Below are 18,200 nucleotides of genomic sequence, written 5' to 3' on the forward strand. Positions count from 1 at the left end.
AGTAACATTTTTTTGAAAAAAGATAAATGTTAATTTTGTTCTTCCACGTTCCAAAAATTCCTGCGAAGCACCTGAAGGGTTAATAAAGTTCTTGAATGTGGTTTAGAGCACCTTGAGGGGTGCAGTTTTTATAATGGTGTCACTTTTGGGAATTTTCTGTCATAAAGACCCCTCAAAGTGACTTCAAATATGATGTGGTCCCTAAAAAAATGGTTTTATAAATTTTGTTGGGAAAATGAGAAATCATTGGTCAACTTTTAACCCTTATAGCTCCTTAATAAAAGAAAATGTTGGTTCCAAAATTGTGCCAATGTAAAGTAGACATGTGGAAAATGTTATTTATTAACTATTTTGTGTGACATATCTCTCTGATTTAAGGGCATAAAAATTCAAATTTTGAAAAATGCTAAATTTTCAACATTTTTGCCAAATTTCCATTTTTTTCACAAATAAGCGCAAGTGATATTGAATAAATGTTGCCACAGTCATGAAGTACAATATGTCATGAAAAAACAGTCTCAGAATCAGGGGGATCCGTTCTAGCGTTCCAGAGTAATTACCTCATAAAGTGACAGTGGTCAGAATTGTAAAATTGGCCTGGTCATTAACGTGCAAACCACCTTGGGTTGTAAAGGGGTTATGTGAGTTAACCCCCAGCATATAACATGCTGGCAGAAATTTTTCAGATTTCAGTTTACACAGGCTAGCAACCTGAGTGACACATACCTTCTCTCGTATATATCACCAGGTCAGGAAAGGGAAAAGCAATAGTTTCTTTTAGTCAGACCAGAAGAGAAATATTTTGTAATAGATTTATTAAAAAAAAGGATTGTAATATGACAATTTTGATTCTCTTTCAAAAATTGGAAAAGTTCCCTTTTGGCTTTATAGTGATGATCTGAAAGCATGCCTATCCCATAGTCATCTTTTCGATTGATACTAACAATACACCTGTTAACCCACAAGCATTCCAGCATACAACTTGCCTTGTTCACTTGCACAATCATGGGTCCTATTAGTTCACTTCCCCACATCCTCCTTTGATGTTCAATGTTATCATCTCAGTCAGCTCTTTCACACTGATGGGCAGCGTAATCTCCAGTCTTTGTCTGAAATAGCTCATATTCTTCTTCACATGCAATTGCTGCTGTTTATCCTGCTCTTTCCCATCTTCCAGTTGTTTTTTGCTTTATATTTCTACATTATTAAAAAATGGATAAAAATAAAAATTGTTTAAAAGCACACAAAAGTATAATTGATGAAAACAAAATAAATCCACCTGTTTCCAAAATCCAGAAACTATACTTTTCAACCATATAATTTATCTAGAGAATATTATATCGTTGCTAAATTTTGCACATTTATTGATAATTTCATGTAGAGATTTTTTGATGTCCTTATTTCTTAAACTGTATATAATGGGATTGATCAATGGGGTGAATACAGTATATAAAAGTGATAGGAGTTTACTAAAGTTTAAGGTCTTTTCTCCTTTAGGAAACAGATAGACACTTAATAGAGTAAAGTAGAATATGGAGACTACAATGAGGTGGGAGCTACAGGTGGAGAAGGCCTTCTGTCTACTGATATTGGACTGGAACCGTAAGATAGTGACAATTATTCTAATATAAGATATTATAATCACTGTGAGGGGGATGAAGAGGCTTGGGAAACACATTATGAAGACCTCGAACTCAACAATGTAAGTGCTAGAGCAGGAATTTTCAAGTAAAGGAACAAGATCACAGAAAAAATGGTCAATAATATTCGGTCCACAAAATGTCAGCATTGATATTGTTATACAGTACATCAATGTAATAGAAAAAGCCAAAATCCAACAGATTGCGGCCAATATCACACATCGGTCACTTCTCATAACAGAGGTGTAACGGAGAGGATTGCAGATGGCCACATATCTGTCATAGGACATCACTGTGAGGAGGAAACACTCAAAAGCTTCGGATGCACAGAAAAAATAAAACTGAGTCATGCATCCATTAACAGTAATGAACCCCCCATTATTCAGTAGGATGTAGAACATGTTGGGGACAATATCGGTGGGCAACAATATGTCACTGATAGACAGTTGTGAGATGAAGAAGTACATTGGGGTGTGGAGGTTCTTGCTAGTGGAAACCAGGATGATGATCAGGAGGTTGCCACATATTGTCCCACAATAAATTACCAGGAGAAGACAGAATAAGAAAATAGTTGAACGTTGTCCATTTTGAAATCCTAATAGGAAAAATTCTGAATTCACAGTCAGATTGTTGTCCTGAAAAAATAGCAAAATAAAATATGATTAGTTATAAGACTACACAATGGAAAACCAGGTATACTGAAAAGGTGATAGCAATTATCTATTGGTAGGCACAATACATGTGGTATTAGGATAGACCTGTTATGTATAGAGGTATCCATATTACACAAAGTGTTATTACTGTGCTAGAATATATAATTTATTTCCTCTGATTCCATAGATTCTGAGTATTAAGGGGTTGTATTTTAGTTCACTGCACAGCACGGACTGAATGACAAGGTTCCTATTAGGGGGTTTCAACTGTATGTTTCAGCTGTCATCTACTTCAATTACCAGAGTCTGAAACAACTCTGCTATAGTTTGATAGACACCTTTGATGCCAAAGTTCATAGTGATTTTTGCATCTAGATGTTTAGACACAGTAAGCTGGATGATTTGGGATTCAGACTACTGTAAAAGAAATAAACCAGCTCACCTGGACGGTGTCAAGCACAGTCTGGGAAAGACTAAGTGCAACACAAAGGGATGAGGGGAAGGAAGCCCAAACACTTTGTAAAGGGTGAGTGGAGACCCCTAGGCAGATCTAATAATACCCTAACTACCCTACCGTCCCTACATTGGTTCCACACCAATTGTCGGGCAGGAAACCTAAGCCCTGTATATCCTTAGAAAAGGGGCCCTAATTAGGGAGGAGGTGAACACTGGTCAATCCCCACTATAGACAAAAGACAACAAGGGAGATAAACAAAGGGGGGAAAGCTTAGCTTGAGCAGACACCAGAGGGCTAACACCAAACATCCTCCAAGGGCACCAGAGAGAAAGCTAGCTGACTGCCATAGCTTCAAGCCTTCACAAGGGAAAATGAGAATATCACTGGCGACTCCCTGAAACAGGCTGAGAGTTTATAAACACCAAGACCAGGTTGTGTCAATCAGAGCAGGAGGAAAGCTGCCCATGGGACCAAAAGCCAGAAGCATTAAGAAAGCGTCTGTAATACCAAACGCAGAGACCTTCTGCAGCCAGGTGCTGAGCGACTGTTTGTTACATCTGATACACCCGTGACAGTACCCCTTCTTCTACGTGTGACCTTCGGACACTCAGGACCAGGTTTCTCAGGATAAGAGGTGTGGAATGAATGAACCAGCTTGGGAGCATTCAGCTCTGATGATGAAACCCACATCCTTTCCTCTGGACCATAACCCTTCGAGTGCACCAAGTATTGTAGGGAACGACATTGAAGACGAGAATCTACAATCCTCGAAATCTGAAACTCCAGATTACAATCAGCTATTATTGTGGGTGGTGGTAGGAGTGAGGACTCAAGAGGTTCCACATATTTCTTGAGAAGAAACATGGGAAAGACATTGTGGATCTTAAGGGCCTGATGTAGCTCAAGACAAAACACTGCTGGGTTTATGACGACAGTTATTTTTATAGGGACCAATAAATCTAGATCCCAGCTTCCAAGAATCAACCTTCAGCTTGATATTCCTGGTAGACAAACACACAAACTCATTGAGGTCCGGACCTGGTAAGAGTGTTATGTCAGCCATATGTTTGTACCTGTCTCCCATGATCTTCAAATTACTCAGAACCCCACACCGAGAAGAGAGACAAAGAAAAACGATCCTCCTCATTAACTCCTGAAGCTCCTCCCCACTAAAAGTACCAAACTGTGGATGGTAACCGTATGCACCAAAAAATGGTGACCTGCCAGTAGATTCTTGACGATGATTATTTATAGCAAATTCTGCCAGTGGTATGTAGTAAGTCATCTTCCTGATTTTCGGAGACAAAACACCTGAGGTAAGTCTCCAAATTTTGATTAACGCACTCGGGCTGTCGATTTGACTGAGGATGGAAGGCAGAGGAAAAGGACAGCTGCACCTCCAGTTGAGAACAGAATGCTTTCTGACACCACATCGAAGGGAACCACATGAAGCTTCACAATCTCATTTATAAACACCTGAAAAAGAGTCTTTGTATTCGGAATGCAACAAAGTGAACCATTTTACTGAACCTACCTACAACCACCAAAATCACCATTTTGTCTGCAGATACGAGCAGGTCAGTAATTAAATCCATGGACAAGTGTTTCCATGGCCTACTAGAAATAGGTAGCGGAAGAAGAGTACCAGACGGACCAGTATGCAATACTTTAGAGCACGTGTAAATATTACAAACAGATACGTGTTCAACCACATCCCGATGCACCCCAGCCACCAAAAATGATGAGAAAGGAGATTTGCAGTTGCCTTACCATCTGGATGACCAACAAGCACAGAGTTGTGATGTTTCTTGATTACTTTGCGGCACAGATTAGATGGTACAAATAACTTTCCTGAAGGGCAGGAGGCAGGGACGTCTCCCTCAGCCTCCAACACCTCACCCTCCAGTTCAGGGTACAATGGCGAAATGACTACCCCCTTCTGTAAATTCGGGGAAGGGTTCTTATGGTCACCACCACCAGGGAAGCTCCGAGACAAAGCATCAACCTTGACATTTTTGAACACTGGAAGGAAAGTGACAACAAAATTGAACCTAGTAAAAAGCAAGGATCATCTAGCTTGCATAGGGTTGAGACGTTTAGCCGATTAAAGGTATGACAGTTTCCTATGTTCAGTGATAACAATAAACCTCCAACCAATATTGCCATTTTTCGAACACCAATTTAATCGCCAAAAGCTCTCTATTAACCACGTCATAATTTCTCTCACCCAAAGATAATGTCTTAGAAAAGAAAGCGCATGGATGCCATTTACTAGGGGACGGACCCTGAGTCAACACAGCCCCAACCCCCAACTCCGTCGCCAACTCAACTTCTACAATAAAGGATTGGGAAATATTGGGTTGACTGCGCATAAATGCTGTGGCAAAACTGCTCTTTAAGGAAGAAAAAGACTGAAAGGCAGCATCCGACCATTTGTAAAAATCAGACCACTTCCTTGTCATGCTAGTGAGGGGTTTCACAATTAGTGTTGAGCCACCCCCGTAGTGTTCGAGTTCGGTTCGGTTCGTCGAACACCCGTGTGTTCGCCGAACTGTTCGTCGAACTGTTCGTCGAACACCTTCGAACACCGTTAAAACCAATGGCAGGCAAACAAAAACACATAGAAACACATAGAAAACACCTTCAAAGGTGTCCAAAAGCTGACAAACTGCTCAGAAGACACAACTAACACATGGAAAAGTGACAAGTACATATAGTCATGCGAAAAGAAAAGAGGTGGAGGAGTAAAAGGAGGGGGAGACACAGATATAGGCATGTCATGCCCTTCTAAAATCCAAAAAGTGAGAAGCCGAGACGGCCAGTCCGCTCCTGCCCGTGCCACCTCCGTGTCGCCGGGTTTGTGCCAGAGCCGCGGTGAACTCTGACGGCCAGCCCCCCTCTCCCAATACTGGTGCCTGTCCGCTGGTGGGTCGAGAGAGCCCCCCTGTGGTGGAGGCAGCTCTAAGCTTTTTAATTTAAATTGTCCCTCTAATTTGAATGAATACACTTTAAATCCATTTACAAGGATCTATTGGAGGGCAAGTCTCATGCCAGCAGCCGCGTAATTCCAGCTCCAGTAGCGTCCACTAAAGCTGCTGCAGTTAAAAAGCTTTTATAAGGATCGAGCTCGGCTGTCCACCGCAAGGCATCCTAGTGCCAGTCCCAGCCCCTATGCCTTGGGGTGCCTCCTGATGCTCTTCACTAAGTATCCCGTGGTCCCGAAGCATTTCCTTTGAAAAAATTAAGTGTCCAAACTACAGGTGGTGTAGCTTGCTTAACAGCTGGGATAATCCGCTGACTAGCAGACACTGCTACTAGGCACAAAGTATTTCCTGGGCTAGATGCAGTTAAAAATTGTAAGTAGATACTCTCGTTGGATGCTGAGAAAGCATTCCATAGAGTCTCCTGGCACGCCATATATGATTCTCTTAAAAAGCTTGGGGTAGGGGTCTAGGGGACACTTTTATAGCCAAAATCACGGCCCTGTATCACAATACGTCACCTAGGCTGAAGATAAATGGAACTGTAGCACCGAGGGCTCGGTTGCTACAGACGTATTGCACCTCACCCAGAGGTGTGATATCTCACTCTCAGATAAGGATGGAGTGTGGATCAGGACCCGACACCCGCATGCATTACACCACATTGCCGTGGGGCAGGGCGACCAATATGCCCCTGAGATGGGCACAACAGTCCCTGTCCCTGGCTGGAGTGGGGGGAGGGAACACTGAGGAAGGGGAACCCTGCAGTGCAGGAGCAGGGAGGAAGCAGTTCCTGGGTGCATTGAGAAGGGAGTATAAAAGGTGGGCACCATCTTAGTTCAGTGCAGAGAAGTCTGAGCAGAAGTGGCAGGGAGCAGGGGCTCTGCATGAGCTCTGCTCCGGAGGCGGGCCTAGTAACAGAGGCCCAGGCCTGCAAGAGGGAGAAGGAAGGAAGAGGAGCGGAGAAGGCTCCAGGAACGAGGAATGAAGGGATCCCAGGGGTGCGGACGGGCGAGTCGCCACCGCACGCCCGAATCCACCTGCGTGGAGGGGTCAGGCCAAAGGGGGAGACCGGTCCCCGAACTAGTGGAGGCAGGAAACGACCCTCAGCTAGAAACCGGAGGCTCTGACATTTTATGTGGCGCAGCCCCTTGCTCCACCCGCTAGGAAGGCACCACATAGGGTCAGGGAAACTGGCGCCAAGTTTACCAAGAGGAGGCCCGAGGCAGCCGGACAGAAGTGTTGGTAAGAAAGGCCAGACAAAGGACACACAAAGGGGGTCCTGTGAAGCGCTCCAAAGTTATCTGGGAGTTGTCTGAGCCCCTCACCTGGTGAGCACAGTACGACGTGGGCAGCCGTTACCTGCAGACGTGGTCTGGATAATAAGACCTGTGAGTAAAGGCCCTGAACTGCATCACTGACTCCGTGTCGTTACTGCTGCTGCCCTGCACCATCACCCCCATCCTCCGCATACACTGCCCTGAGGCTATACTCCTCCCGTGGGGAGTTATGCTACGCTCTGCTGCACCCACAACACCAGCCTTAGCGGTCTGCCCTGTAGCGGCGGTTCACTCTGACCGCAATCCACGGGTGGCGTAGTCGGACATTTAAACATCAAAACCACATAAATAGTTCCGCCACTGGTTTGACCGCCCTGAGCCACGGAACCGGATCGCCGCCACGAAGACTACAACCACCAGCATCCACCAAAAAGGGTCCGGCTCCGGGTGTCCCAAGGCCCAGGGGGTGCGTCAGAACATTTTCATCACCTTTCACAATCACCAATGGGACAAGGCAGGGATGTCCTCTGTCCCCTCTCTTATACATCCTAGTGACGGAGCACCTGCTCTCATCAATTCGCCATAACCCCAATATTAGGTGGATTGAGGTGGGAGGCACCGAGTACAAGTGCTCTCTATTTGCTGATGATGTCCTAGTATATATCACTCAATCACATATATCCATCCCTGCTGTTATGGCTGAAATAGATCACTTTGTTACATGGTAAAATTTTAAAATCAATGCAGCGAAGTCTGAGGCCCTCGATGTCTCCCTCCCTAAATCCATATAGGATTCCATCCAGTCCAACTTTCCCTTTGCCTGGCCCTCACAGGGTATCAAATACTTAGGAATTCCTATTCATAGAGACCTCTCCCATCTATGTTATCTTAATTTTGGGCCCTTTATTGAACAATTCCATACAGACCACGGTTGGCAAGTTGGAACTGTGAGATTCACTACGTGCACCACTGGTATTTTGTGGAAAAGCACATGTAAGATTCTGCAACAGTCTCTGCTGATACTCCTGCATCCGTGCATCCCTTTCTATGGCAGGAATAATTTCTGCAAATTTACTTTTGTACCGGGGATCTAACAGTGTGGCAACCCAGTAGTCAGGATTATTTCTAATTCTCACAATTCGAGGGTCATGTTGCAGGTAGTGCAGCAAGAAGGCACTCATGTGTGTTGCGCATCCAGGAGCACCAAGTCCCTGTTGTGTTGGTGGCGAGGTAACAATCATGCTTCCTTCCTCTGTCCTCTCCCTCCAACCTCGCACAACAGAAATGTGATCAAGGTCTCCCTCATCTGATGAGTCTTCCATCAGTTCGTCCTCCACTTCTTCCTGGGCTCCTGCACCTTCCTCACTAGTTTGGCTGCTACCATGCGCCCTGGTAAAATCATCTCCCCCACCCTCACATGCCTGCCGCCCTGGTGCTGCCGACCGTCTGGACCTTGCAGATGTTAGCCCTTCCGCATACAACTCCTCCTCCTCTACTTCCTCCACCTCCTCTTGTGCCACCACCTGACTCCGAATTCTGTTTAACATGTGCTCCAGCATGTAAATCACCGGAATAGTCATGCTGATAATGGCATCGTCAGCACTAAACATCTTCGTCGCCATTTCAAAACTGTGCAGAAGGGTGCATAGGTCCCTGATCTGAGACCACTCCTCCAGCGTGATTTGCCCCACCTCTGAATCTCGTTGGCCCAGGCTATACGTCAGAACGTATTGCACCAGGGCTTGTCGGTGCTGCCACAGTCGCTGCAACATGTGCAGAGTTGAATTCCACCGGGTAGGCACATCGCATTTTAGCCGGTGAAGTGGCCGGCCCAACGACTTCTGTAGAGATGTAAGTCGCTGAGCTGCGGGATGCAAACGGCGGAAGTGAGCACACAGCGACCGTGCCCTCTGCAGAAGGCCATCTAGTCTGGGATAGTGGGCTAAAAATTGCTGGACAACCAGGTTCAACACGTGAGCCATACAAGGCACGTGTGTGACATTGCCCCGGCGAAGGGCCGCACCCAGGTTTGCAGCATTGTCGCACACGGCCTTCCCTGGTTTCAGGTCCAGTGGAGACAACCATTCATGAAATTGGTTCTCCAGAGCTGACCACAACTCCTCAGCTGTGTGACTCACATTTCCCAGACATTTCAATGTAAAAACCGCCTGATGACGTTGAGCCCTACTGCCAGCATAGTAAGGAGGTGTGCAGGATCCCTTCTGCGCAGTTAGAAAGCTTGTGGCATGACCAGACAGGCTTTGGGTGCAGGTGGAAGACCGAGAGGAGGTTGAGGAGGCAGAAGCAGTGGAGGAAAAATGACATAAAGAGGATTGACGCACAACTCGTGGGGACGGCAAGACTTGGACAGCAGCCCCTTGTCCTGCTGTCACCATAGTTACCCAGTGCCCAGTCAGCGACATGTAACGCCCCTGTCCATGCCTACTCGTCCAAGTGTCTGTGGTGAAATGCACCCTGTCACACACAGAGTTTCTCAAAGAAGCGGTGATGTTGTGTGCGACATGCTGGTGGAGCGCAGGCACACCTTCCTTTGAGAAGTAGTGCCGACTGGGCATCTGGTACTGGGGCACTGCGACGGACATAAGGTCTCGAAAATCCTCTGTGTCCACCAGGCGGAAAGGCAGCATTTCTGTAGCCAAGAGCTTGCAGATGGTGAAATTCAACCTCTTAGCTTTCTCATGGCTAGGAGGAAATGGTCTTTTACTTGTCCACATCTGAGGGACCGAGGGCTGGCTATTGTGCTTAGACGGGGTTGATAAGGGTGTCCCCGGCAAACTGCCGGTCTGTGAGGAAGATGCAGGCGGACATGTTAGGTTGCCTTGATCCAAAGGTGGTGCTATCGATGTCGGACAGCGCTCAAGACCAGCTGGTGTTACCACCTCCAAAGAAAATGATGACCTGCCAATCACGCTGGCTGTTGCGGGTAAAGAGGTGGCAGGTCTGCGCCCCAAAACAGGTGTGACTGCTGTCCCCCCAGTCACAGAGGATGAAGAGGCCGCGGATGCACAAGATATGGCAGACGGTGGTTGGCCCGGCCGGCTAGACCGCATTGTAGCACACTGAGCTTCCCACTGCAACTTATGCTTCATGTCCATGTGCCGGTTCATGCATGAAGTACTCAAACTATGTATTTTTTGGCCTCTACTTAGCTTTTGCTGACAAATGTTACAGATAACACGAGTTGGGTCATCTTTATCGATCTGAAAAAATGCCCAGGCTATGCAAGGCTTAGCACCCATGCGACCTGAAGAGCCACCACGACTTGTGGTGAGAGGCAGAGTTGTGTTTGAGGATGCAGTTGTTGACGTGCTTCCAGTACTACGTCTCTGTCCAGGAAGGCGCAACCTGACCTCGTCGTCACTAGCATCTTCCTCCACCTCCTCTGCTGACCTCATCTCTTGGCTGACTGTGGGTTGACAGTAAGTGGGATCTCCGACCTCATCATCATCACCTTGTGCGTTATCACACCCGTCGTCCTCAGAGCCAACCTGTTCCTGCCCTGACAAAAAACTAAAGTTGTCGCTCCAATCAGGTATTTGAGTCTTATCATCGTCTTCCTCATTGTCTCCACCAACAGGAGTTACAGTTTGGGAATGAGGGTCTACATTATGGTCAGAACCTTCTGCGTCTGGTCCTGGATCCGACTCATAAAGATTCTGGGCATCAGTGCAGATCATTTCCTCGTCTGGATTCACAGAAGCGCTGGAGTCGACCTCTGATTCCCAGGCTATAGTATGAGTAAACAGCTCTGCAGACTCAACCATATGTTCTACCTCATACTCAGACGGGCAGCTGGAGATTTGGGAGCTGTGAGGAAGCAAGTGCGATTTGGGTGACACCTTTGAGGACTGGAGTATTTGTGATGTTGAAGTTGATGTGGAGGAGAGCCCACTTAAAGGAGCACTTGATATCCGTTGAAGCACCTGCTGTTTTTGTGCCTCATCTGGAATTTGTAGCGATTGGCGTGGCCGTAAGAAAGGGATCTTATCACATTGTCCGCTAAAAGAAGTAGACATTTTAGTTTGGCTGGAAGATGGTCTTTCTTCTGCACCTACCCCACGGACACAACCTTTTTTCCCCTTCCCAACACGCCTATTCCCCTTTCCACCAGCAGCAGGCCTTTTTCCACTCATTTTGGTGGTTAACTAATTCACAACTCTGGAGTTGTTTGCACAAAAAAACAATGGATGGTAACCGAGCAGAGCTGAGTGGCCAAACTGTGGTATTAGGCCAAAACTATTGGCTGGGTTAGATGCAGAAAAAAATTATTTTTAATTTGCAACCTGATGGAGGTCAGTATAGATGGACTAATAGACCAAGTCCCACACACCGCTAGAAGCCCAAATATTTTTTCAGAGCTAGATGCAGAAATTTTTTTTATTCAATTTGCAACCTGATGGAGGTCAGTATAGATGGACTAATAGACCAAGTCCCACACACTGCTAGAAGCCCAAATATTTTTTCAGAGCTAGATGCAGAAAAAAATTATTTTTAATTTGCAACCTGATGGAGGTCAGTATAGATGGACTAATAGACCAAGTCCCACACACTGCTAGAAGCCCAAATATTTTTTCAGAGCTAGATGCAGAAAAAAATTATTTTTAATTTGCAACCTGATGGAGGTCAGTATAGATGGACTAATAGAACAAGTCCCACACGCTGCTAGAAGCCCAAATATTTTTTCAGAGATAAATGAAGAAAAAAATTATTTTTAATTTGCAACCTGATGGAGGTCAGTATAGATGGACTAATAGACCAAGTCCCACACACTGCTAGAAGCCCAAATATTTTTTCAGAGCTAGATGCAGAAAAAAATTATTTTTAATTTGCAACCTGATGGAGGTCAGTATAGATGGACTAATAGACCAAGTCCCACACACCGCTAGAAGCCCAAATATTTTTTCAGAGCTAGATGCAGAAAAAAATTATATTCAATTTGCAACCTGCTGGAGGTCAATATAGAAGGACTAATAGAACAAGTCCCACACACTGCTAGAAGCCCAAATATTTTTTCAGAGCTAGATGTAGAAATTTTTTTTATTCAATTTGCAACCTGATGGAGGTCAGTATAGATGGACTAATAGACCAAGTCCCACACACTGCTAGAAGCCCAAATATTTTTTCAGAGCTAGATGCAGAAAAAAATTATTTTTAATTTGCAACCTGATGGAGGTCAGTATAGATGGACTAATAGACCAAGTCCCACACACTGCTAGAAGCCCAAATATTTTTTCAGAGCTAGATGCAGAAAAAAATTATTTTTAATTTGCAACCTGATGGAGGTCAGTATAGATGGACTAATAGAACAAGTCCCACACGCTGCTAGAAGCCCAAATATTTTTTCAGAGATAAATGAAGAAAAAAATTATTTTTAATTTGCAACCTGATGGAGGTCAGTATAGATGGACTAATAGACCAAGTCCCACACACTGCTAGAAGCCCAAATATTTTTTCAGAGCTAGATGCAGAAAAAATTATTTTTAATTTGCAACCTGATGGAGGTCAGTATAGATGGACTAATAGAATGATGCTATGCCCAAAAGATTTTACTTCACTAGGTGCAGTAAAAAAATTGGTATTCTATACACAGGTGGTATATCTTGCAACACAGATAGGCTACTCCACTGACTAACACACTCTGCAATAGGCCAAAAAGGATTAGCTTTGCTAGATTCAGCCAAATGCTGTGAAAAAAACTTGCACAGCACTGGCACAGACCTGCCTGGCAAAAACTGATAGGAACTCATGTAACCTAGTCCTGAAAAGGACTCCAATTACAATTAGTCTTTACTCCCACAATCTATCTATTTAAGAGCACAGACCTGCCTGATAAAAGTCGTAGGAAATGCTGTAACCTAGTCCTTAAAAGGACTGCAATCACAACTATTCCCTACTCCCAAGCTATCTGTATATTTGTGCGAAAATTGGCTTGAAATTAACAAGGTATAGCGCACACAGCAACAGCGGTGCCGTCTAACACGCAGCTGCAGCAGTGAGAAAATGGTGGCGACGGGGAAAATGGCTTGGTCTTATAGGGCAAGGACATGTGACATACACTGCCAATCACACATGCCCTTGCTTGTGTGAAAAAAAGCACTTCGCTCCGTGTGTGCGCTGCTGATAGGCTGACAGATTGCACCTCCCCACTGCAAATGCGGGAAAGAGAAAAAAAAATGGAGATCTTCATTGTTCCTGCAGAGATCCATCCCCTGCCCCTCCCCCCGCCCCGCTGTACACTCAAACTGCGTATTAACATTAATTTTCATCATTACTGAGAAAAAATCCAGTTATGATTTTGGTGCACGAACAGTTATCGAACATAACCTCGAACAGCCGAATTTTTCTCAAATTGTTCGTGTTCGCCGACCGGCTCGAACACCGCCCAAAACAGCTCGAATTTGAGATTGGCGAACAGTTCGAGTAGAACAACGCTCATCTCTATTCACAATTACTGAATAATTTTGGATGAATTTCCGGTAAAAATTATTTAAGCCAAGAAAACGTTGTACAGCCTTCAGGTTCTCCAGCCGGTCTCAATCAAGGACAGCACGGATATTCTCCAGATCCATCTGAAAACTCGAAGATGACAACAGGTACCCCAAAAACTGCACCTCCTGGATGGCGAAAACACACTTTTCAATTTTGGCATATAGTTTGTTATCCTTTAATATCTGAAGCATCTGTCTAACATGTCCCCGATGTGTCTCAAAATCAGGTGAGTAAACCAAAATATCATCCAGATAGACCACCACAAACTTGCCCACAAAATGATGGAAAATATCATTAATGAAATTCAGGAACACCACAGGTGCATTGGTCCGACCGAAAGGCAAAATCAGACTCTAAAAATGCCCTTCAGGGGTATTGAACGATGTTTTCAATTCATCCACCCCTCTCTGATTCTAACCAGATTGTAAGCTCCCCTTAAATCCAACTTGGAGAATATCTTAGCTCCCACAACCTGGATGAACAAATCAGAGGAAGAGGGTATGGATTTCAGATGGCAATTTGATTTAATTCCCGGAAATCTAAACAGGGACGTAGACTTCCATCTTTTTAAATTACGAACAACCCTGCCGCAAAGGGCGAAGCTGAGCGTCTGATATGTCCCTTCTCCAGATCTTACGCAATGAAATCCTTCATGGCTTGGCTCTCATTGTCAGAAAGATTATACAGTCTGGACCTTGGTAGTTTAACCCTATGGGTAAGGCTAATAGGACAGTCTTATGCAAATCCTGCCACCCCCTCTCACAAAAAATGTCCTCAAAACCAGACAAAAAAGCAGGTAAGGTCTCTGTAGAGACTGTAGAAAAGGAAATATTTTAACAGTTGTCATGGCAGTAATCTCCCCACTCAATGATCTCCCTAGATTTCCAATCTACGAACAGAATATGTTTCACCAACCAGGGTAAACCCAAAACAATTGGGGTAAGAAGAATGTCCAGGACATAGCAAGGAATTATCTCACAATGGACCAACCCCACCCTCAGTTTTACAACATTTACAATCTGAGTCAGAGCTCTCTGTGCAAGTGGCGCTGAGTCGATGGCCAAGATGGGAATGGGCATAGCTAAAGTACAACCACCAAGACCATGAGTTCTCACAAATTCAGCTTCAACCATGCTGACTCCAGCTCCTCTGTCAACAAACACAGAAATGTTCCCGGTTTTGATCTCTAGCACTACCTCTGCTGTCAGAACAAACCAGGAACAGCAGGTTGACAATAAATACACCCCTTGCTTATCCAACTCCAGACGACTGTAGGGATTTGTACTCACTGAGCCGCGTTGGAGGTAGGCACAGGTTCACACATTGATGCAGTCCGTGGGTTCAAACAAACTGGTGGTTTATTTAGTGTCCATACACCAGTGAGGAAACAAAAGTAGCAGTCTTTTCCTGGCACAAAAAGGAATAACAGAACAAAGCTCAAAATAACAAGTCCATGCAGCATGGCAGCAGCCGTTTAAACAAAGTGCTTTTCTCTGCCTCCTGCAGAGTCTAAGGAGCACATTCATGGTCTGCTCACCTTGCCCAACACACACAGACAGACTGAGACAGCTGTTTTTAAATCAGCCTTCCAAGACCTGGACTGGATGTAAGTTTATGCGGGGGCATTTATGCATACAGCATTTATGCATACTTTATCGAAGTGCCATATTTTATCAAAGTGCCGCAGCAGTTAGATATGGCCTTGCTAATATTATACTTTCTTCTCGTCTTAAAGGTATATATTTCTCACTCCTATGTGTGATCTATTATGAAAACTGCTTTGTACCTCCATGCAATGCTCTGCATCCTATCACTGGTATATATTTCTCACTCCTATGTGTGATCAATTCTGAAAACTGCTTTGTACCTCCATGCAATGCTCTGCGGCCTATCACTGGTATATATTTCTCACTCCTATGTGTGATCTATTCTGAAAACTGCTTTGTACCTCCATGCAAGGCTCTGCAGCCTATCACTGGTATATATTTCTCACTCCTCTACGTTGTTTAATCCATGATACTTTAAGGTCATCACACTTACTTTAACAGTTTATGATCCATGTTGATTTGCCAGTCTGTTTTTTTTTCTGCAGTTTTATGGTCTCCTTTTGTCTTAAAGCTGGTTAATTGATTGCTAACAAGTTAAATCTGTGTAGATCTAAGCAGATACATCCCTTTAAATTGAGACATAGTCAAGGGGCAGCATTTATGTGGGGGCATTTACGCATACAGCATTTATGCATACTTTATCGAAGTGAAATAATTTATCAAAGTTCCGCAGCAGTTAGACATGGCAGTTGGACAGGGCAGGAGACAGGTAAGACTTGAAAGACAATTAAACAAACTTGCTTCCAGGTCATCTTTTGGGCAAACAGTATTCACCATTGGTATCTGTGCCATTTATATTCTGGCTGCTACAATCATCCACATTCACCATTCTCCCATAAATTCGGCACACTTCATCCATATTAACTTAATTATTCACTCCTTTCTTCTCCTATGTACAGCTGTCATGCTCTCTTCACAATGTTTTACCACACAAATCCATTCATTCCCACCATACAACACAGGAAACGCTCTCACAAATCACTCAACCATCTGCTCACTCTCTGTATCTTCCTTCTCTTAGTCGCAGGTGATATTTCTCCTAATCCAGGACCATCCAGTAATAACACTAACACTTTCCCTGTTACATTCAGAAACCCTGCTAATCTCATTAATATTCCCTGCATATCTTCTGTCTCATTCAACTGTGCCCTTTGGAATGCGCGCTCAGCATGTAATAAACTCTTTTACATCCATGACTTTTTCCTCTTTAATTCCCTCAACCTTCTGGCTCTCACTGAAACCTGGATCCAGCAATCGGACACCACCGCCGCTGCAGCTCTCGCCTATGGTGGCCTACACTTCTCTCATACTCCGAGATCTGACAACAGATCAGGTGGAGGTGTTGGTCTGCTTCTTTCAACAAAATGTACTTTTCAAGTTATCCCCCCAGTACCCTCCCTTATCTTTCCTTCTTTTGAGGCCCACACAGTCAGACTCTACCGGCCCTTCGCCCTGTGAGTGGCGGTTGTCTATCGCCCTCCAGGTCCCTCCCATCAGTTCCAGGATCACTTTGCTGCCTGGCTTCCAAATTTTCTATCCTGCGACATCCCCACGATAATCATGGGAGATTTTAACATCCCAATTGGAAATCCTCTTTCCCCATCTGCCGCTCACCTTTTATCACTAACCTCCTCCTTCGGCCTTTCACTGCTTGCTAATTCTCCTACACATGAGGATGGGAACACATTGAACCTGATCTTCTCCCTGCTTCGATCAGTACATGACTTTACTAACTCTCCCCTTCCACTGTCTGACCATAATCTTCTTTCATTCTCTGACAAGAACTGTTACTCTACTCAAGACCCCCCCACTTTCCACACTTATAGAAATATACGTGCCACTAACACCCAGAAATTTATGAAAAAGTTGCAATCATCATTGGCCCCAATCTCCTCTCTCTCATGTCCCGACTCTGCATTGAAGCATTATAACGAAATATTGCTATGCGCCCTGGATGAAGCCGCACCTCCTACACAAAGAATAATTCGGCATAGACGGCGACAACCCTGGCACACGCCTCAAACACGTCTTCTCCAGCGGTGTTCCAGGTGCGCTGAAAGGCTGTGGAGAAAATCTAATCTGCCCGAAGATTTCCTCCATTATAAATTTATGCTGAAAACATATAACTCTGTCCTTCACCTCTCCAAACAAAACTACTTTAACAACCTCATAATCTCACTTTCCAATAATCCTAAATGACTCTTTGACAGGTTTCATTCTCTCCTCAATCAAACAGCACAGGCCCCGATCACCGAACTCAGCGCAGATGATCTGACCAATTATTTCAAAGAAAAAATTGACCTTATCCGATAGGAAATTTTCTCCCAATCCCCAAACGTTTTGCGTGCTCTCCCCCGCCACATTGCATCTTGCTCACTTTCTGATTTCGAACCAGTCACGGAAGATGAAGTGATCAGACTCCTTGCATCTTCTCGCCCTACTACCTCTCACCAGTGACCCTATTCTCTCACATCTCCTTCAGTCCCTTGCTCCAGCTGTCACCACTCACCTAACTAAAATTTTCAACCTCTCCCTCTCATCTGATATCTTTCCCTCTTCTTTTAAACACGCCAGCATACATCCATTACTTAAAAAAACATCCCTTGACCAGAACTGCTGGCCAACTACAGACCTGTATCCAATCTTCTCTTTATCTCTAAACTCTTGGAATGCCTGGTACATTCCCGTCTAATCCGCTATCTCTCAGACAACTCTCTTCTTGACCCTTTACAATCTGTTTTCCGCTCTTTACATTCTACTGAAACTGCCCTCACTAAAGTCTCTAATGATCTACTAACAGCTAAATCTAATGGTCAATATTCCCTGCTGATTCTCCTGAATCTCTCTGCAGCATTTGACACTGTGGATCACCAGCTCCTTCTCACTATGCTCCGCACTGTCGGCCTCAAGGACACTGTTCTCTCCTGGTTCTCCTCCTATCTCTCTGACCGCTCCTTCTCTGTGTCTTTCGCCGGCTCCTCCTCCTCTCTCCTTCCCCTTACTGTAGGAGTTCCTCAAGGATCAGTTCTAGGCCCCCTTCTTTTCTCCTTATACACCACTCCCATTGGACAA

General features: G+C 44.7%; 1 protein-coding gene across 1 annotated transcript; it reads right to left on the reverse strand.

The window, feature by feature from the left end:
• Positions 1-1,321: 1,321 nt before the first annotated feature.
• LOC141167475 (olfactory receptor 2M5-like) lies at positions 1,322-2,107 on the reverse strand. The gene has a single exon (XM_073654877.1). The coding sequence runs from the start codon at positions 2,105-2,107 to the stop codon at positions 1,322-1,324; it is 786 nt and encodes a 261-aa protein (XP_073510978.1).
• Positions 2,108-18,200: the final 16,093 nt, after the last annotated feature.

The sequence above is a fragment of the Phyllobates terribilis genome, unplaced genomic scaffold, assembly GCF_046119375.1.
Source record: "Phyllobates terribilis strain yellow unplaced genomic scaffold, ASM4611937v1 Scaffold_11__3_contigs__length_659146591, whole genome shotgun sequence".
Classification (NCBI taxonomy): domain Eukaryota; kingdom Metazoa; phylum Chordata; class Amphibia; order Anura; family Dendrobatidae; genus Phyllobates; species Phyllobates terribilis.